This window comes from Drosophila albomicans, chromosome 2R, assembly GCF_009650485.2.
Source record: "Drosophila albomicans strain 15112-1751.03 chromosome 2R, ASM965048v2, whole genome shotgun sequence".
Lineage (NCBI taxonomy): Eukaryota > Metazoa > Arthropoda > Insecta > Diptera > Drosophilidae > Drosophila > Drosophila albomicans.
The window spans coordinates 14,823,337-14,843,968 of record NC_047631.2 but is presented as its reverse complement, the minus strand read 5'-3'; the positions used below and the strand labels follow the sequence as shown (position 1 = coordinate 14,843,968).

At 40.4% G+C, this 20,632-nt stretch overlaps 5 protein-coding genes across 5 annotated transcripts; 3 read left to right on the top strand and 2 right to left on the bottom strand.

Annotated features, from left to right (window-relative positions):
* Positions 1-277: 277 nt before the first annotated feature.
* On the top strand, positions 278-11,682 carry LOC117576430 (protein roadkill). Its single transcript, XM_052007157.1, is given in 11 exon segments — positions 278-644; positions 676-1,259; positions 1,261-1,363; positions 1,365-1,888; positions 9,089-9,239; positions 9,740-9,861; positions 9,924-10,085; positions 10,156-10,451; positions 10,522-10,700; positions 10,768-10,910; positions 10,983-11,682. Coding segments are annotated over 11 exon segments (2,640 nt in total). The 5' UTR covers positions 278-413; the 3' UTR covers positions 11,128-11,682.
* Positions 11,683-13,332: 1,650 nt separating this feature from the next.
* LOC117573771 (origin recognition complex subunit 2) lies at positions 13,333-15,696 on the bottom strand. The gene is given in 5 exon segments (XM_052007127.1): positions 13,333-13,846; positions 13,906-14,748; positions 14,800-14,849; positions 14,851-15,390; positions 15,450-15,696. Coding segments are annotated over 4 exon segments (1,848 nt in total). The 5' UTR covers positions 15,369-15,390; positions 15,450-15,696; the 3' UTR covers positions 13,333-13,409.
* A 119-nt stretch (positions 15,697-15,815) lies between these two features.
* On the top strand, positions 15,816-18,272 carry LOC117573772 (T-complex protein 1 subunit alpha). The gene is given in 5 exon segments (XM_052007132.1): positions 15,816-16,000; positions 16,313-16,467; positions 16,520-17,409; positions 17,471-17,607; positions 17,610-18,272. Coding segments are annotated over 5 exon segments (1,671 nt in total). The 5' UTR covers positions 15,816-15,927; the 3' UTR covers positions 18,026-18,272.
* A 142-nt stretch (positions 18,273-18,414) lies between these two features.
* On the top strand, positions 18,415-19,339 carry LOC117573773 (uncharacterized). Its single transcript, XM_034257172.2, has 3 exons — positions 18,415-18,696; positions 18,761-19,183; positions 19,240-19,339. The coding sequence occupies exons 1-3, from the start codon at positions 18,499-18,501 to the stop codon at positions 19,306-19,308; spliced, it is 690 nt and encodes a 229-aa protein (XP_034113063.2). The 5' UTR covers positions 18,415-18,498; the 3' UTR covers positions 19,309-19,339.
* LOC117573774 (probable prefoldin subunit 5) lies at positions 19,288-20,258 on the bottom strand. The gene is made up of 3 exons (XM_034257173.2): positions 20,062-20,258; positions 19,708-19,917; positions 19,288-19,653 (listed from the first exon to the last, which is right to left on the bottom strand). The coding sequence occupies exons 1-3, from the start codon at positions 20,158-20,160 to the stop codon at positions 19,444-19,446; spliced, it is 519 nt and encodes a 172-aa protein (XP_034113064.1). The 5' UTR covers positions 20,161-20,258; the 3' UTR covers positions 19,288-19,443.
* Positions 20,259-20,632: the final 374 nt, after the last annotated feature.

Genomic DNA, 20,632 nt, shown 5'->3' with positions numbered 1-20,632 from the left:
AATAAAAAGCTGACAGCCCAATAAGCAGCAGCTGCTACAGCAATATAGCAACAACAACAGGCCTAAATTTTTTAGATAAAACAACGACGTGTGTGTGGAGCGAGCGAGCGTATTGCAGGGTTTCAAAAGTGTTGCAAGCACAACCAACAACAACAACAACAATAAATAGCAATGCTTTTTATAGATTTTTAAAACAAATATCAATTGAGCGCGCTGAACGGTTAAAAAAACAACAAACAACAAAAATAATACAAGAGTGAGCAATATAAAATTACTTAATAATTTGTGTGCTTATTTTGTGTGTGTAATAAATGTGTGTGCAACAAGCAGCAATTCATTAAAAATACAGAAAAAAAAATACAAATCAAATCAAATAAACAAAGAAATAAAAAGCGCGTTAATTCGATTGTAAAATGTTTGAGCCGTATGTGAAAATCAAAAAAAAGCGAAACGTGCACGAAATTTATCAAAATCAAAATGAGAATGTCGTCGATGTTGTTGTCGATGTGAATTTGGAGCAACAGCAGCAACAGCCCCAACAACAGCAACAACAACAACAACAGCAACTGTCAAGTGATAATTGTTGCTGCCAAAGTGGCCCGCAAAATAATGTTGCTAGTGTTAGCGCATTAAGCAGCGCATTGGCCGAGACGTCAGCAGCGACGCCAGCAGCAGCAAGCAGCAACAGCGACGCCAGCAACAACAACAACTGCGAGCAGCAGCAGCAGCAACAATTGCAGTCGCCTGCAGCAGTTGATATCAACGCCTCCAGTATTACTGCGCAGATCGTCGCTGTCAACGTCGACGTCGACGTCGGCATCAGCGTCGCCGTCAGCAGCGGCGTCAACGTTGCCGCAACACCCACACGCTGTTGTGGCAGCTGTGAGCACGCCAACGCCACCGTCGCAGCAGCAACAAGCGGCAGCGCCTTCGGTTTTGCAACAACATTTGGGTCACCTGAATTACGAAAGTGGAGCAACTGCAGCAGCAGCAGCAGCAGCGGCAACCAGAAGTGGCACAGCAACAACACTGGCGCAACATTTGGCAACACCCAGCAGCATATTGCAGGCAGCATTCAGCAACAACAACAGCAACAGCATTAGCGGCAGCAACAGCAACTTGCAACACATTTTAACGCGCGCACAAAGTTCCTCCACCTCCACCTCATCCTCCTCCTCTACCAATTCCAATTCAAGCTCCTCAAACAACTGCAGCAGCGCCTGTGCAGGCAACAGGCACTACAACGGTGGCAACAACAACAAACAACAGCATTATTGCCAGCCGCCTTTTTGGACCAACTTCGTCTAGTGCCAGCTCCAGTTCATCATTAGCTGCAGCGAGTTCATCAGCCTCTGCCTCTTCCTGCCTCTGCCTCATCGACGTCGCATCACCTGTCGCCGCATCACCATCTGCATAGCCATCATTCCGCGTTGACCAATTCCATAACGAATCGTATTAATCAATCGATACGGCGGCATCTCAACCAGCAACAGCATCATCACCACAACAACAACAACAACGCCTCAACCTCAACTTCATCGAGCAGCAGCAGCGGCTCGAATTCTGCCTCAGTTGCTGCCTCCTCGTCGCACTATCAACAACAACAGCAACAACAACATTTTAATTGCGTGCATCCTGCACAACAGCAACATCAACAACAGCAACAACAGCAGCAGCATCACAGCAACCATCATCACCACAGCAGCAATCACCATCAACAACAACAACAGCAGCATCATCATCATCATCACCACCACCAACAACATCAACAACAACAACAACAAAATCAACAACAACAACAACAATCTCCTCTGTGCCTAGTATTATTAGTTAAATGCCCAAATTCAAAGGAGTTTTGTAACGCCGCCGCAAATTTCTGTGATAAAAGGTAAATTCAATTCCCAATAATCATTATAATTAAATGCCGGAAAATGCATTAAAAAAAACATAATCAACAATTAATATGCGCAAAATGGCGCCACAATAACGTTTAAGCGACTTCCGCAGTTTTTTGCATAAATCGGAAATGAAGCAACGCTGTTTATAGGCAGAGTTATGAAGGAATTATAATTGAAATCAGTTCAAATTTGAACTCAATTATATAGTTAAAATAAATGAATCGCACTGAAAGACTAAAAAAGTAAAGATGCATGGATAAGTTGTAAAGAAAGTGTAGTTAAAATATGATCAAACTTGAGGTAGAATGGAAATTGAAAGAAAAAAAACAACTTGAAATTAATTGGAAATGAAATATAAATATATTAGAATGCTTGCAAAGTTTAAGAAGTTAAAATCAAACCAATTAAAAAAAAACTAAAAAAAAAATGGGTTTAAGTCCAATCTTAAAAGAAATATGATCAAACTTGAGGAAGATTGAAAATTTTAAGAAAGAAATAAATTGAAAAATAATTGGAAATGAAATATGAAGAAATATAATATCAATATTGAAATATAATATTAGAAATGCTTGCAAAGTTTAAGAAGATTACTCCAGTTCAAATCAAAAAAAAATAAAAAAAAGTACTAAATATAATCTTAAAAGAAAACAAAGAAATGTTCAATAAGGTATACAAGAAATTTCCAATTGAGATCAAAGAATTTTACAATGCTGACATCAATTTCATCAAGTGAAACTCTGAAAGCTTTAAAGAATTCTTTATGTGTGTCTCCCCAACTAAAAAAAACTACTTGACCCCATTGAAAACCTTCGAGTGACCTGATCATCCACCTCGTTATACATTTTGATTAGCACTTGAAAATCGTGTTGCATCCTTGAGTTTTGAGCAACAGTAGCAAATTTAGTGTTGTGTTGTTTACCAACATTGCTGCAGATTGCTGTTATTGTTGTTGTTGTTTGTTTGTTGTAGCATATTATAGTGCAGTGTATTCATTTGAATGACTTGCCGTTTTCACTGGCATTCATTGGGTGTTATTCATTTGCGAAGCGAGCGAGCAAGCGATATTTGTGCTAGTTTAATTTTCAACCTCGACGTAACCCACTTTACCACCACACTCGACACACTGCTGACCTTAGGCGTCAGTGTTGGTAAACGCTTCGAAAGCCCAAGAACACACTTCAGTGTTCCCCCCCCCCATCTCCTCTCCATCCGACGTTTCTCTTGCTCTCTGACCTAAAAAGCAACAAAATTAATACAATTTTCGGGGGTAAACAATAATAAATTTAATGCTGATGCGTTTTGTTTGCTTTTGTTGGTTGTGTGTGCTGCTCCATTAATGTGGAAAGTGGGTGGTTGTGGGTTGTGGGCTGTGGCAGGGGCAAGTCCAAAGGTAAAGCAGCTGCTTGCTTGTCACTGGAGAGTTTTGTTTGTTGTTTACAATCCAAATGAAACTGAAGGCACATGCCTTTCTTCATTTCATTTTATTGCTCTCAGGGAAACAGCGTCAACTTTAATTTTGTACTTGTTGCTTTTGTGACCTTGTGGCGCCACAAAGTCCAATGGGAACTCAAGCGATATGGCAATTGTGTGTTCTGAGATTGTGCCAAAATGATTCATGCTAATGTTATTTATTGTAAAACACATTTATAAAAACATTCAAACAGTTGGAATTTGTATTATATCAGCTCGATTTTATATTGCTCTAGAAATTCTACAATTTATATTCTTGCGTAGTTTTTCAATTAGTTTTTAGCTTAAAATTATCGATAAGCAATCTTCAGTTCCCAACAGAACAGCAAATTTGTTTTTAGATCTGCTACAAATTGGGACAAAATATATATAGAAGTAAAAGGTACATTAAAAAAGCTTTTCTAGAGATCGATTCGTGATATCGATGGATAACTGTAACAGTTGTTTGCTGTGGACTGCATTTTAGAGTGGCATTGTTTATGAACTGGGGAAATGTCTGAGTTGTGGTTTTCTGTTGTTTCTTTTATTTATTATTTCTTTTTCAATTTTTTGCACGCCCTCTGAGCAAACGGGACGGGAAGTTTGCTTCAGTGCCTCGGCGTTGCAAGGGTCCAACGATGCTTTGGCAACATGTGGCAGCAACATGCCATGTTAGTGGGGAGCACAGCTATATTGTAAATGCTTATGTAATTATTAAAACACATTCGCTATGATTAAATCCTACTACAAGTTGTTTGTATTATAAATACATTCAACTCTGGCAACTTTCTCATTTTAATATCAATAAGTAACATACGTTGTGGATGTATGTATATGTTTAATAAATTATTTAAAGGCAACTTTCAAAAGTTATACACGCATTTCGCTTGAAATTAAATTAATTAACCACGCAGCAGGCAAAACTGGCAACAATGTTGCCAACAACATCGCCTATAACAACATGTTGCCAAGTGGATGCTAAGCTTAGGCTGAGCTGAGCCTGTCAAAGGCATTTCACTGTGTGAGAGTCTGTGTATGTGTGTGTGTGTGTGCGTGTTTGTTGAACTCTTCGCTTGGGCGCAATAAATGAAATGAAATCATTGCTACAGATATTTCACTTTTCACTTTGCTTAACGCATTTCACCCAATAATCATCATCATCATAAAAAAGGCAACAACAACGATCCACTCTTTCACTTGGGGCCCACATTTTGAATTTAGAACAAATCTCTACGGAAACCACAAGAAGCAAACAAACACAAATTTCTAAGCCAATAAAAAGATATTTGAAGCCAACTAGAGATAGATAGCGAAAGAGAGAGAGAGAGAGATAGAAGAGGATAGCATGCGCCTAGAGAAAAAGTAGTAGAAATCCGGCAACAACAACAACAGCAACAACAGAAATGAAAGCACGACAAAAACAAAATGTGAAAACGCATGAAAGCCAATTTCTTGTCGTTTCCTTCGTTGCCTTCACTTCGTCGTCGTCGCAGTCGCCGCACAATTTGTTTAGAAAGTGCAGAGAAATGGTAAAAGCGGCAAAATGCAAACAAGCCGCTACAACAACAACAACAACAACAACAAAAGCACGCCAAGTTTGGCCCAAAACTTGAGTTTGCTGAGCATTGTTAAAAATTGGGCACAAAATGTTTATTAATTTATTGATTTCATTTCATACCTCAACACGATAATGAAGTACGACTCTAATCATAATGTGACTCGTATGTTGTCTTCTGTCTCTTTTGCACTCGTCTTCTATCCATCATCTACTATTATACAATACTATGCGCCAAGCCACGCGTTAAACGGCAACGTGCTCACTACGACCAGAAAGCGTGAGCGAGATAGGGAGAGCGTGTGTAAGCTGAGCTTTGGCAACGACAACTACGTCATCAAACAAGTTTTGACTTTGCACGCTTTTGTTGTTGTTGCTGGCTTCGCTTTACCGATTACATAAAACACAACGAGTATCGTTTCGCTGTTCGTGCCTCGCAGCGATGTGCTCTCGTTTCACATCGTGGCCCAACTTCGGGTTACACTACGACTGCGCTCGGGTGAAATTCGCTGTCGCTGCGACGCCTACGCGCCTGCGCACACACACACACAAATACATACGAGAAATAAATACAGGCCAGTGTTTATGGAGTCTGGGGAGGGGGAATGATGGGTCTCATTTCAATGCCTGCTTGTAATGTTTACGTAATCGAAATATGTTTTCCCTTTGTCGTTATTTGTTATTAACGCAAAAAGAGTGTAAACTTTCATTTATGTTGCAATGCGGCCGCCAAAGTGTCAAAACTTAACGAAACTTAAGCTCTGCCCTCTTATAGCATCGATCGTACAGAGTCAACTTTAAACTTTTTTGGTCACTTCTTTTTTTAAATCATTAACATAGCTGAAGAGGAGAAATGTAATTAACCTTACCCTAATAGTCAGCAGTGCAAACTTCCAATCTTTGGCAAAAAGAAAAAGAGTTCGCAGCAGACAAATTTCACTCTACTTAAATGATTTTATACATTTTATATAACAACAACAAAAATAACAGCTAGCGACTTTCACGAAAACTGCAAGCAAAACTGCAGAGAAGACAGAAAGAGAGACTGAGACGCTGAGGAGCTTTCTCCTTATGCCTCGGCCTTTGCCTCGACTGCGCTGCGACGGCGCTGCTAAAGGCAAATGGACGCCACAACAACAACAGCAGCAACTGTGACTGCAAAAACAATAAAACGAAACGAAACGTAACGATAAAACGAAACTTGAGCGTGGGAGTTTTGAAAATTAATATGCATTCAAGTGTTGACATCGACTCCAAAATGTGTGTATGCCTCTGTGTGTATTTGTGTGTATGTGACTCCATAGGGCAATACAAAGAAGGGCGATGCAAAGAGAAATTGCATGAGCAGTGGGTGTTTGTTGTTGTTTTTATTGCTTTGGTGACTGCATTTAGTGATGCGGAAGTTAAGAGACGACGGCGCTTTAAGAGTAGTTTCTCTTTTGAAATCATTTTCATTGGCATGAAAGATCACATTATTTAAATTAAATGGCCGTCGTTTCTTCGCTAAATTTATCTTTGCATCGCATTTATACAAATACAAGCAAGTATGTGTGTGTGTATGTAAAATGAAAAGCATTTCCTTTTCTTCAAAACGTTTTTTTCACTCGACTCATTTGTTGTTGTTAGAGGCGAGTGAAAGGAGCTGCTGTTGTTGTTTTTGTTTTGTTGGTGAAAACGGCAACAACAACCAACACGAGGCAGTGAAAACTCATGCGATAATTTGTTGTAAAAAATGAAAATTTTCACCATTTTTATTATTGGCTTGCCTTTTGTTGTCGACATTCGTTTGGAGGCTTTTTATTTTCATTTTTTTCCCTCCCTCCGCTGTGCACTCCTCTATCAAATTTCATTTAAATGCTAATGAAAAGTTGCCGGAAGTGTGTGTGGAAAGCAGCAGCAGCAGCGTCAATTATATAACATGCCTGCTACTCTTGGCGGAAAATTGGTGAAAAGTTGTAAGTGATTGTTGCATTTGGCGCGCTTTTCACTCTTGGCAGCTGAACGCGACCCCCACACGTCTCGCAGTCTTCGTCTCTCGCGTTTGTCATAAATTCTCTTTACATTGTTGACCTGGGTTGCTAGATCGCAGCATTAGCAGCGTGTCCGTGTCCAAATAAATTCGCTTCAGCTGCCGCGCAACAGAAGATGGCAGACTAAGCGCACACATGTATATTTTATATGCAGCAGAGTGACCATGTCATTTGTTAGAAACATTTATTACCCCCGTACTGCGTACAACGCAACCACCAACCCTCATTCTTTCAACTCTTAAGGTTCATCCCAATGCTGAGTCATTACGCGCTTTGGGAGTTCTTGACGTTGGCGTCGAGGGCAACAGAGACAGCGACTGCGACAGCGACAGCGTCACATTAATCATCACACAATATTTAACCTCACCAACAACCACTGTAAGGGAGATTGAGGGGGCGGAGGCTGCCTCCAAAAAAACATTTAGTGTCGTTTTCTCTTTATATTTGGTATATGGTATTTTTAACCTTAGCTTGCTTCTGCGCCATGGGCTTTGCCTTGTGGCGGCGCCATTCAATGCCATCAAACCAAAAAAAGTTTTTTATTTTGCTCTGAGCCCTTCAAAGCTTTTTAAGCGACAGACCGTGAGAGCAATGATGATGATGAGAGAGCACAGAGGAGAGAGCGAACAGCACAAGAGAGCGGACAACACAGCTTAAGCTGAACGCAGGTGTTTGTCATTGTGTGTGTGTCTCTCAATGCCAAATCAATGTCATTAACACTAAAGCACACTCACTAAAAATTGAATAAAGCTACTTGAAGGTACTAAACCTGACGATACACAGCGCGGTTGCCTTCGCCGCATGATTGACGTCGCAGTCGGCGTCGACGTTGCTGTGATTTCTTGTTCTTGTTGTTGTTGTTGTTGTTGTTATTACTGCTGCTGCTTCCGATGCTGGTTTACGGTTTGTTCGTTCGTTTACCTTGATAAATATTCGCGTCAACCTTTTAACACACGCACGCGCTGTTGCACACACACAGACACACAAACACATACATACGGGTGGATTGAAGGTCCTTTTTGAGGCATTTGATGGCCACTGGCTGGCAGATGTATCAACTCCTTGGTTAATCTGCAGCTATAATAGTGACGGTTCTTCTTCTTCCGTTTTACGTGTTGTTTTTGTTGCAGCCTTGTAAAGATTTTTCTTTTGCTTAATTGTATATAAAAATGTTGCCGTTGTTGCTTTTGTTAAGGTGTTCCTTTAGCATCTGCTCGCAGCTCGCATTGTTATTGTCTCTACATGCTTATATTTGTGTGTGTGCAGCAGATCCTCTCTTTGCTCTCCCTCACCTTCGTCGTCGTCGCCCATTGTTTGTCAATTTTCCACTCTTGGCAACATTTTTGGCCTTTTGTTTGCTGTCATCTGCGTTTGCTCTTCCTCTTCTGCCTGAGTTATCCTCGCTGTTGAGATTTTCCCGAGCCCACACAACACAACACCAAATTTAGTTTTCATTTACCACTTCAGCACTACAGTTGTCGCGCTGTCCACTCCGGTGCTCGTCCAAAGTTCCTACCAGAAAAAAATTCACTCGAACTGTGATCAGAATCCACACAACATTCAAATTGCTGTTGTTAAATAAAGGCGAACGCCCTGTGCTTTCAAAGCTTTCGCTCTGTCTCTCTTTCTTACTCAGTATTAAGCTCGCCCACTCAAGTTGATCGGTCAAAAACGTTTCTCACTCAATGCGAAATAACGTTTGTTTACTCACGAATTTTGCTTTCGCTGCCATTTGCTGCACTTTGCATTTTGGCGCATTCCATTTTGTGATTTCCGTGTGCTTGTTCATCGTCCTCGTCTCCGTGTCTCGTGTATTATTTTTGTGTCGAAAATTATTATTAAGAACTTGCGTGAAAAAAGTTAAATTTGAAACGAATTTTGTTGTGTGGCAGTTTGATATTTATTGCGGCAAGCTGGAGAACTCGCTGCTGTTAAAGCTGCTCAACTTACTCGCCACACATTCGAGCGCCGATAGCAACTTAGTCAAGATTGAGTTTGAGCGCAGCATCATGGATCTGCTGCAAGAGCCGAGGTCAGCTCAATATTTCAGTTATAATACGATCTATATAATATATAATATTATCTATACTTGTTTTACTCGGTAATTTATGAAAATTTTGCTAATTAAAATTCTTTTTCGTTTCTGCATTTTACAGATTGCCGGTGAACGAATGTCAGGCAAGCCAAACAGCTAGAGTCACCTCGAACCTGCACGCATCCAGTAGCACAATGGCGGTCAGCCGTGTTCCCTCACCGCCCTTGCCGGAAGTTAATACGCCAGTTGCTGAGAACTGGTGTTATACGCAGGTAAGACTTTGAGACCACCAATAATCCACCAAGCCAAGCCAAGCCTTCCCTCCCTATCCCTATCCCTATCCTGCTCTTAACCAAAATGGATTAAATTACAATGCTAAAAGAGATCTGCGCGGATCTGGCTGGTCAATGTTTGCACTCCTATGGATTGCAGCTGCGCTCGAATTTCAATAAACTGTAAACTGAATCCGCATTTTGTGGTTATGTGCACAGGAAAATGCATTTCCGTTAGCTCCTCTTTCTTTTTTTTTCTCTCTCTCTCTCTCTCTCTGTGTCTCTTGTGTCGCAGGTGCGCATTGCATTACAAACTGAAATTTAAACCAATTTCCATTATGGGAAATACTAAAAAAATATATAAGACACCACAAGAAATACGAAAAGATTTAAGACAAGAATAAACTCAAGCTAAAGTTCTTTAATGTTATGCGCTTGCTATAGAAAGATGAATTAAAAAAAATATTCTTATTTAATAAAATGTATTTCTTTGATTGCAGGTCAAAGTGGTTAAATTTAGTTATATGTGGACCATAAATAACTTTAGTTTTTGTCGGGAAGAAATGGGTGAAGTACTCAAATCGTCCACATTCTCAGCCGGTGCTAATGACAAACTAAAATGGTAAGTGAAACTAATTAAAATCTGAAATTCGTATTAATTCATATTCCTCATTTCGTTTAAAGGTGTTTACGGGTAAATCCCAAGGGACTAGATGAGGAAAGCAAGGATTACTTATCATTATATTTACTGTTAGTTTCGTGTAACAAATCTGAAGTCAGAGCCAAGTTCAAATTTTCCATATTAAATGCAAAACGTGAGGAAACCAAAGCAATGGAATCCCAACGGTAAGTTATAATCAAAACTTTTAATATTGAATTTCAACTAATTAATAATCTTCTTTCTCTCCCTCTGCAGAGCTTATCGTTTCGTGCAGGGCAAAGATTGGGGCTTTAAGAAGTTCATACGCCGCGATTTCCTTTTGGACGAGGCCAATGGCCTGCTGCCCGAGGATAAGCTGACCATATTCTGTGAGGTCAGCGTTGTGGCGGACAGTGTGAACATCTCCGGACAATCCAATATTGTGCAGTTCAAAGTGCCGGAGTGCAAGCTCTCTGAAGATCTCGGCAATCTCTTTGACAATGAGAAATTCAGCGACGTAACGCTCTCGGTGGGTGGCCGTGAGTTCCAAGCGCACAAAGCCATTTTGGCAGGTAAGTTGAATTGGAAAGTGATTAAATAATCGTCTTGCAACTAATATTTATTTCCTTATTTTTGGAACAGCGCGCAGTGATGTCTTCGCGGCCATGTTTGAGCACGAGATGGAGGAGCGCAAGCTGAATCGTGTCGCCATAACCGATGTGGATCATGAAGTACTCAAAGAGATGCTTCGATTCATCTACACAGGCAAGGCGTCGAACCTAGAAAAAATGGCTGATGATCTCTTAGCGGCTGCTGATAAGGTAAGTTCTTAAAATACCACAAATATTTTGGAATACATATTCATTTTATATCTATTTCGCATTACAGTACGCACTCGAAAAGCTGAAAGTGATGTGCGAGGAGGCGCTGTGCGTCAATCTCTCTGTAGAAACAGCAGCCGAAACGTTAATATTAGCTGATCTCCACAGTGCGGATCAATTGAAAGCACAAACGATAGATTTCATTAATACGTAAGTGTTAAATTTAATATTGATTTGTTTGTGCATTTAATTAACAATCGATTCGCTTGTTGTAATTTACAGTCATGCCACCGATGTGATGGAAACCTCTGGCTGGCAAAATATGATCACAACACATTCACATTTGATAGCGGAGGCATTTCGTGCCCTCGCAACACAACAAATCCCACCAATTGGACCACCAAGGAAACGCGTGAAAATGAGCTGAAACCATAATGCAGAAGTAAACTGTCAAATAGCATCAACAACAACAAAAACAACAACAAGAGCAACCACAATAACACCAACCAGCAACAACAACAATACCTACAAGAGCAACAATAATAATTATAATAAAGCAAACAAATGTAAAGCAATTTTCAATAGTTGCCTACAAATTGAAGAAGAATATTTCAACAGATTTCAAACGAATGCAACATTAATTAAGGCAGCTACTAATATTATTATCAATAACAACAACTACAGTAAAACATCAATAAACTGGCTGCAGCCAGCGGTAGAAGAAGCAACAACAAATGCAAAAGCAAGCAGCGAAATGGGTATAGTTTCCAAATCGGTTAATTTTATTTTCAATAACTTGATAATTGTAATATTCTTATTTTGTTGATTTATGATTATGTTTAATGTTTATTTTTAAGAAACAAAAACAACAAAAAAAAAACGAAAACAAAAAAACAAACAACACAATGAGAGAACAGAAAAAAACAAAACAAAAAACCGGAATGCAACAAATTTATAAATAAAAAAATAATATAAAATGAAATCAATTTAATAAGTGAAGAGAAAGAGAGAGAGGAAGTTTATTAAGAAGAAATGAAGGCAAATATAATCATATGCATAAAAATAATAATAAAATAAAATAAAGTAAAAACTTTGCGTAACTATTATAATTATGATTATTATTATTATTATTGTGTAATTCTATTATTATTATGATTACCGCGTATAATTACAAAGCGTACACTTTGATTGTGATGTATATTCGATGAGTATGACTAATGCATAATGATACGGATATGATAATGAAGTTGATTTATATATTGTGTATATGTAAACTCTGCTAATTGAATTCAAGAGAGCATTAAAGGTTTTATTTTTGTATTTACCGAATGAAAAACACTCCCCCCTCAACTCCACAAAGCACTCACACATACACACACACACACACTCAATTACACACTGACATCAGCCTCAAGAGAAGAATCTTACTTCATTAAAGAGCTGCAACCACCGCCGTTACAACAACACACCACACAACAACAACAACAACTACAAGAACACCACAAGCAGTAAATTTGAAACATTTGTATACATTAAATTTCTATTCTACTTTCGTTAAACAAAACAAATAAAAATAAACTCCAATGTTTTTTTTGTTTTTAAGTATTTAATGCAAATTTCTTTATTTCGTGTATAAAAAACTAAAAAAAAATCGAAAGCATTGAAGAAATAAAAGCAAAATGTAGCACTCTGTGTATAGTAAGCAAAAACAACAACAAACAAGTCTTTCTTCTAAACAAATCAACCAACGGCAACGAGTCTTCTACCAGTCAACATATAGAGGGTATATATGTCTGGATTGGATAAGTTTGGACAGGATTTGATCGTTCTTTAGCTGCAATTGATGAAGTTATTTTCCCCACACAAAACTTATTTGCAAATCTACAAAAAAAAAAAAAACAAAAGTAATAGCAATTAAATAGAGCAAGAAAACGAATAAAGTAAAAGTGATAATACTCATCCAACTAACTTATAAATATTCAAGTTTTTATAAGATCGACTCGAATCGAATCGATGAAACTTACAAAATTTGATGTTTACTACCATGAAAAGTGTATCTAATGCAGTTGGATACAAATAAAACGGTTTGCTTGATGAATTGATTGATTGATTGATGATTGTAAATATCTAGCATTAGTCTTTCGATTGTGGTAATACAAACACAAAATGCACAAAAACAAACAAAGGCAAAGGTTAAATGATTCTTATTCAAAAGCTATTCCAAAATATGATCAATATACACATAAAGTGCTGTTAGTCAGAAAATCAATGATGATATAGGTTTGCTTTCACCACAAAATCCAAACAACGATTGTTATATTTCAATTCCAATTGACCAAAACAAAAACAAAACAGACAAAAAATAAGGAAGCAATTAATTTATAAGAGTGCGCTGTGTGTGAATGATTGAAAAGCGATTGATAAAAACTAAAAACTTGGAAAATATCAAAATCAAATATAACAGCTAAATAAGATACATTTTTATGCATGCCAATCTAAATGTGTAGAAAACAATAAAGGATCAGGAGAACGTAACAGAACGTAACGTAACGTAAATATTGTATGTAATAGAACTTAAAAGTATAAAGTAAATCGTAAAAAGTAAACTGGGGAATACGCAAAAGCCGCAAGAAACCTTTTTAAAAAGCAAATTGTAATTGTATTTAACAAATTAGATAATAAATTAATATGTTCTAAACACGTTAGCGACTATTTCTTCTCCTGCTCATCCAGAAACTGTTGCAACAACGCGCCATCAATCGGAATGGTTAACTGCTCCGAACCATCTACACTTCGCTTCGACTTGACCAATTTGTGATCCAGAAATTCAGTCAATTGAGCACGCAATGCCAAATCGGAGCTGACGAGAAAAGCCTCGCGACAACTCCAATACAAATCCTTGAATGGCATGCCCTGATACGTAGCATTGCCTTTGTTCTTCAGCTGGAACTTGACAATCAGCATGTAGATGCCTCGCGAGTTCGTTGTCAGCGAGGAGAAGACGCTGCGCATCGAGGAGAGCGCCAGTTCACCAGAGTTCTGCACCAGCAGCGAGTTCTCGAAGGCCGTTTCATCTGTATACGGCAACATGGTGGTGCAATCCCACCACGAGAAATTAAAGTTGCTTAGCTTGTTCTGGTCCCAAACTAACGAGAGAAAAATTGCCTATTATTTAAAGTATTATTTCGTTGTATTCTCTACTCACGCAGTGGCGTATTGATGTGATCGATGGAGGCCAATAGATGTATATTGGGAACTCGCGCTAGGCGCGATAGAATCGCTTGCGCCTTCACATTGCGCAGCATTGCGCCATCCAAATTATGTACAATCAAATAAAGATGTGTTTCGGGTATGAGCGCAAACTCCTCTTCAATCATGTCTACAGCTTCGTGAGCATTGCCTGGACTTGGGCCTGCATCCAGTATCTCACTGGTTATGCTATCCAGCACATCTTTAAGCGTCAAACTCGGAAAGAAGCCATTGATCACCAGCACCGTTTGATTGGCCAGCACTTCACGATGAAACGACAACAGCAGCTGTCGCTTCGAGCCCAAGCCATAGAGCAATATGTTGAAGCCCTCGTTGAGTATGCAGATCCATTTGGAGAAGTACGAACGATACTCTTCCATGATGGCATTGATGGCTGTCTCATGCTCCGCTGATGCTTTCATCTCCGCCAGCAAACTAAACAGCCGATCGGCCGCAAGTCTGGGATTCTTTAGACGATCCAGCGTATGATCAGAGGTAAGTATCTTGCTGCTGGCATGCGAATGAAAGTAGCCATCGCTTTCTGGCACATATTCGTTGGAACGCTTAACCCGTGCTGATTGTCGTTGCCGCGCTGCCGACGGCGTCTTGGGCAGAACAGGAACGACAATAGCGCGACGTGCTTTAGCCGGCGTCTTTGGTTCATCATCAGCGGCATCGTTGTCCGAGGTGGCAGAGCCACTGTCACTACTGCTGCTGGAGGAGTGTTCGTCGCTTGGTCGAAAATCACTTTCATCGCCGGAGAAATCCTCATCGGAGTCAGCGACAATTCTGGCAATTTCTAATAAAACGTTTCATTAGCTAAAATAATTTTTAAAGAAGCAACACTTACGTTTCTTAACACGCGTGCGCACATGCGACGGTGTCTTAGGATGGATCAGCCTTCTTGCGTTTGGTGTCTGGTGTTTTTACTCCCAATCGAGGTGTCTTTGGCGTCTTTGGAGTGCAAGGAGTGGCATTGAGAGCAGCCAGCGCCATAGCATCTCGCTTCTTGGGTGTATTAAAGCCAAACATGCTGGTGCCTGACACATTGTAGTCCGACTGTATCAGTTGCAAGTCTCGTGCATTAGGTTTTGGTGCTCCAACAACATCAACTTCTTCATTCTCCGACTGTAATTCTTCATCCTCCTCCTCTGAGGCTTCCACATAATTGACAACAATACGTTCTCCTGCAGTGGCATCCTTAAAGGCTTGATATTTCTTGGTGGGGCTTGGTTTGCGTGCCGAGCGTCGTGTTGTGGGTTGCTGCTCTTCCACTTCGGCGGCGCTCGATTCTTCTGAATTTGTTAGATTCTCAATTGATTTCAAACTGACCGATTTTCGACGTCCTCTTATTGCCGTTTGCTTCTTGGGTGTTTTATATTCACCACCAGCTGTTTCTTTAGATGGTGTGGTACTCATTACGTTTAAAATTTTAATTTCACTAGCAAATGAATAAATGAAAGAAAAACTAAAATAAATGTTTGCAGTGCACAAAAAAACCTCTTGTTGTTTTTGCCGCGGTTTTCTTGTTGATGATATCGAACGTCTACAGCTTTTCGCCTATCGATAGCATTGCAGGAACAACGTTATCGAATTTATAGAATAGATAAATAAGAAGATATCGCACTGCAAGGTCATCGAATATGGCAATTGAAGAAGAAGCACAGCGTGTTTGCCGCCAAAGATTTGAATTGTGTGTTAAATAAATTAAAATAAATATCTGATTAATAAGTGTTTATTAAAATAAATTTAGACAAATGCACCTAAAGTCAACAGCATATTTATAAAGAGGAGGAAAATAATAAATGTAAATATAATCGAATATTTCTTAACGATATATCGGCAAAACGCATATAGTTCCATCTCTCACTCTGAGTCAGGCGGTTTAGCGTGCGGCAATTTTTCACTGAAAGCAGAGGCCAAGTGTTATTCATTTGTTTGAATTTTTTTATTAAAAGTAGCAGAACACAAACGAAACATGTCGACATTGGCGAGTCCTTTATCCATCGCAGGCACACGACAGTCCGGCGCCTCAGTGCGTTCGCAGAACGGTAAGAAATCATTGCTTTGAACAACAGCTGCAAAGTCGCCGGGGTCTTTTTGAAGTCTCAAGCACGTTGCCAGTCATTTTGCTATCCTCCCACGACCGCTGGGAACATTCCCGAACAAAGAGACCCAGAATGCTTAATCGCTTTAAATTTGTGTGTCTTATTACAAATCAATTACAACCAACTGCATGTCAATGCCACAAAACATCAGTAACACAGCTTAAAGTGAGGTTATGGCTTTGGAAGCGTCTAGTTCTTTTCTATTTACAATTGGCCAGATTTATTAGTTTTCTTTATTTTTTGGTTTTTAAACAGTGATGGCAGCTCTCTCTATATCAAATATTGTGAAGAGCTCGCTGGGTCCCGTTGGCTTGGACAAAATGTTGGTGGATGACATCGGAGATGTGACGGTGACCAATGATGGAGCCACTATTCTGCGTCTGCTTGAGGTGGAGCATCCAGCTGCCAAGTAAGTCTTCTACACAATTAAGTATGTTTATTGTTTACTAATTAGTTCTTTAGGTGCTGGTGGAATTGGCCCAGCTGCAGGATGAAGAGGTGGGCGATGGAACCACATCTGTTGTTATTTTGGCCGCCGAGCTGCTGAAAAACGCCGATGAGCTGGTCAAGCAGAAGATTCATCCCACTTCCATCATCTCCGGTTATCGTATTGCCTGCAAAGAGGCCTGCAAATACATTTCCGAGCATCTGACGGCTCCAGTGGATGAGCTGACGCGTGACTCATTGATCAACATTGCAAAGACTTCGATGAGCTCGAAGATCATTGGTGCCGATGCTGAGTTCTTTTCGGCTATGGTTGTAGATGCGGCCCAAGCTGTCAAGATCACCGATCCCAAGGGACAGACAGCGTATTCCATTAAGGCCATCAATGTGCTGAAGGCTCATGGCAAATCGGCTCGCGAATCTGTATTGATTCCTGGCTATGCCCTGAACTGCACCATTGCTTCGCAGCAGATGCCCAAGAAGATTGTGAACGCTAAGATTGCCTGCCTTGACTTCTCGTTGCAAAAGACAAAGATGAAGATGGGTGTCCAGGTGTTGATCAACGATCCCGACAAGCTGGAGGCCATTCGTGCTCGTGAGCTGGACATCACAAAGGAGCGCATCAACATGATCTTGGGCACCGGCGTCAACGTTGTGTTGGTCAGCGGCGGTGTCGATGATCTCTGCATGAAGTATTTCGTTGAAGCAGGCGCCATGGCTGTGCGTCGTGTGAAGAAGAGTGATCTGAAGATTATTGCCAAGGCCACAGGCGCCGCTTTCCTCACATCATTGACAAATATGGATGGTGAAGAGAGCTTCGATGCCTCCATGGTGGGCGAGGCAGCTGAGGTGGCACAGGAGCGCATCTGCGATGATGAGCTCATCCTCATCAAGGGCACCAAAGCACGGTAAGACATTTTTATCCTTTCGCGTTGTCAAATCCTATATTAATGTGATCTATGTATGTAGCGCTGCTGCTTCCATTATTCTGCGTGGTCCCAACGACTTCTACTGTGATGAGATGGAGCGCTCCGTCCATGACGCTCTCTGCGTGGTGAAGCGTGTGCTTGAAAGCAAAAAGGTCGTTGCTGGCGGCGGCTGTGTGGAGCTGCTCTCTCCATCTACCTCGAGAACTTTGCCACTTCGCTGTCGTCGCGGGAGCAATTGGCTATTGCCGAGTTCGCCAAATCAATGTTGGTCATTCCCAAAACACTGTCGGTAAATGCCGCCAAGGATGCTACCGATTTGGTGGCTAAACTGCGCTCCTACCACAACTCCAGCCAGACAAACACTAAGCACGGTGACCTGAAGTGGACCGGCTTGGACTTGATTGAGGGTGTGGTCCGTGACAACAAGAAGTCCGGCGTTCTGGAACCAGCCATGTCCAAGATCAAATCGCTGAAGTTCGCCACAGAGGCAGCCATCACAATTTTGCGCATCGATGACATGATTAAGCTGAATCCTGAGGATAAGAGTGGCAAGAGTTACGCAGATGCCTGCGCCGCTGGCGAGCTTGATGGTTAAAAGCTATCATAGTTAGTGGCTCATCAACTATCATTTCTTTAACTCTGTTAGGCATTTAATCTTATGTATCACCAACACTCACTGCAAACTTTCGCCCACCCATTTATTTGTAATAACAATTTAATTGTTTCGTTTGCTAACCTGCGATTTGTATTAATTCCGCACCATAATTCAAACTTTCTCATTCACGTAACATGCATAATAAATGGAACTTCAGAATATGCTGCGGCGTATGCCAAAACTACAACTCTGGCGAGTCTAGTTAATGTTTTTATTCTATGGGATATCTATGAGAGAGAATGCGAAGAGAGCCGGAGAGTCCAAAGAATTTATCTATTAATAGAGCGTGCATCTATTCTGTCTATAAATACAAAAAAAAACGAAATGAAAACAAAATCCCATAGCTCACAAGAAAATAGTCTCTGGCGTGTAAAGATATTTAATTAATTTAAATAAAAGATTTTTGTTTAAATATGTCTGAAAACTCTGCTGAAGGCGCCGTTGGAGGCGATGTTAATAACAATGGCACCGAGGTGGAGGAGCAAGTGGAACAACCAGCTGCACAGCCACAAAATGAGCTTCTCGATATGGTATTCACATTGGAGAGCGAGAAACAAGCGTTGCTAGAGGAGTCTCGCAAAAGAATCGGTGCTCTGCGTAAAGATTTTGAGGTTAGTTTTGAAATATTCTTTTCAATTAACAATTAATTCATTGGGAAATCTTCGGTACGTAAAGGAAGCGCGTTGTGAGAATGAAAGGCTAAAGAAGCGGGTGTCCAATTTGGAGCAGTCTCTCAAACAGTCGGTGATGCTGGGTGGCGTGGATGCGCCCAAATCACGTCAAGAGCAGGATGAATTGCTACTCAAAGCCAAAACGCTGCTCTTCGAGAAGACCAAAGTGAACAAACAGCAGGAACAACAGATTGCTGTGCTTAAGGAGCAAGTCGATTCCATCAAAGAAGTGCTGCAGGTTACCAAAGACATGTTGCAGTTGAAGACCACAGAATGCGAGCACACGGAGGCACGGCTGGAGAAGAGTCAGCTCTGGATTAAGGCCGAGCAAGACAAGTGTTTGTTGACCGAAAAGAAGCTGCTCATCTCGAAGGCTGTGTACGATAAGCTGCGAGCGGAATACGACACACAGTCCAAGATATTTAAGGTGAGAATAAAAGCATCTTAAAAACCCTAGAGCTAAATAAATGTTTTTCCCGACAGGATCTAAAATCCGCCTATGAACAAAAGTTGAAGGTGCTGAGCATCGCATTGGAGGAGGCCAAGAAATAGTTGAACATTTTAATAAACTACATAATGTTAATTAAATGCACAAATATTGTTTATAAGTTTATAATAATTTAATCATCTTTCATATTTGTTCTGCGTCAACGCGTTGCCGGCCGGGTGGAGTCCTTGACCTAAACCTTAGGCTGTCTGCTTGGCTTGTGGTTGCTGCTGCTGTTGTTGCTGCTGCTGCTGAATCATTTTTGCTGCAGCTGCTTGCTTCACCTCCAGTATACCGATCACAGAGTTGAGGAAACGCGTCTTTTGCAGCTGAATCTTTTCGATTTTCTCGATCTGCTCCTGCACGTACTCGACGCGACGCTTAAAATAGTCCTTGGAACCATCCAAGTCCTATAAAACAATCCAGTGTTAAGTTAACCAATTTAAATGTATCAAATCAAATACCTTTTCGATGTAGTAGCCGGTGCCAATGTCTATGATAAAGTTGTTGAGGTCCTTGATGCGACCGGGCACGTACATACTGCTGGTGAGTGGCACCAGGATCTGACGATTTTCCCAATCAGGCTGGAACGATTCTAAGGCATCTTTGGAGCCAGCGTATTTCGCTTTGCAGCTATGCAGAGTCGACAGCGAGTCCTGTATACTGCTCATCTCCTAAACACGCCAAGTGAAAACCCATTTTATTGTAACATGTGCAACACAACGATGTTGCAACCCGCTCTTGCCGTTGCCCCCTCCCTTGACTCTTTATGGTCGGTGAGCAAGAGCAAACACCCACATGCGATTCGGTAGACTCACCTGCTCGAACTCTTGCTTGATTTGCATCAATTGGTCCGGACTGAGCTTGGTGAGATCGATCATCTCGGTTTTAGCGGTATTATTTGCGGTCGCAGCCATGTTTTGTGCTTAAACTTATAACTTATCAAAAATAATTTCAATTTTTAGTCACACGCAAATCGTGTAGAATTATACCAAGTGTGGCCGCACTTTTAATTTGAAAATATACCACTTTCAACGCGAAATAAATACTACATTACACCGAATTCGACCTCAGGGCTGAAGTATAATTACTTGTAATAAATAATAAATTAATAAACAGAACTAATACGAAATCATAAGAACTTTTAGTAAAGGGAAAGACTAAAAGTAAGTTAAAATAAAAATAGGGTAAGAACAATATTGAAAACTGAAAAAAAAATATTATTTGTTTTGCAAAAGGTAAGCGGGCTTATAAACTGGACAAGACGCTTCTTAAAATATTTAATATCAACTGATAAATTTGGTACCCACGAATCGAGTGCAATGAAATCGGTAATGATAGAACCGAGATAGAATAATTTGTTTAACATTTAAATAATGAAATGAGCAG

What these genes read in the sequence shown, in the direction of transcription:
- LOC117573774 (XM_034257173.2), bottom strand. Translation starts at nt 20,160, where the DNA reads ATGGCTGCGACCGCAAATAATACCGCTAAAACCGAGATGATCGATCTC. An exon ending in TCAAGCAAGAGTTCGAGCAG is followed by an intron (nt 19,918 to 20,061) that starts GTGAGTCTACCG and finishes TGGCGTGTTTAG; the next exon opens with GAGATGAGCAGTATACAGGA. An exon ending in CCGGCTACTACATCGAAAAG is followed by an intron (nt 19,654 to 19,707) that starts GTATTTGATTTG and finishes ATTGTTTTATAG; the next exon opens with GACTTGGATGGTTCCAAGGA.
- LOC117573773 (XM_034257172.2), top strand. Translation starts at nt 18,499, where the DNA reads ATGTCTGAAAACTCTGCTGAAGGCGCCGTTGGAGGCGATGTTAATAAC. An exon ending in CTCTGCGTAAAGATTTTGAG is followed by an intron (nt 18,697 to 18,760) that starts GTTAGTTTTGAA and finishes CGGTACGTAAAG; the next exon opens with GAAGCGCGTTGTGAGAATGA. An exon ending in CACAGTCCAAGATATTTAAG is followed by an intron (nt 19,184 to 19,239) that starts GTGAGAATAAAA and finishes TTTTCCCGACAG; the next exon opens with GATCTAAAATCCGCCTATGA.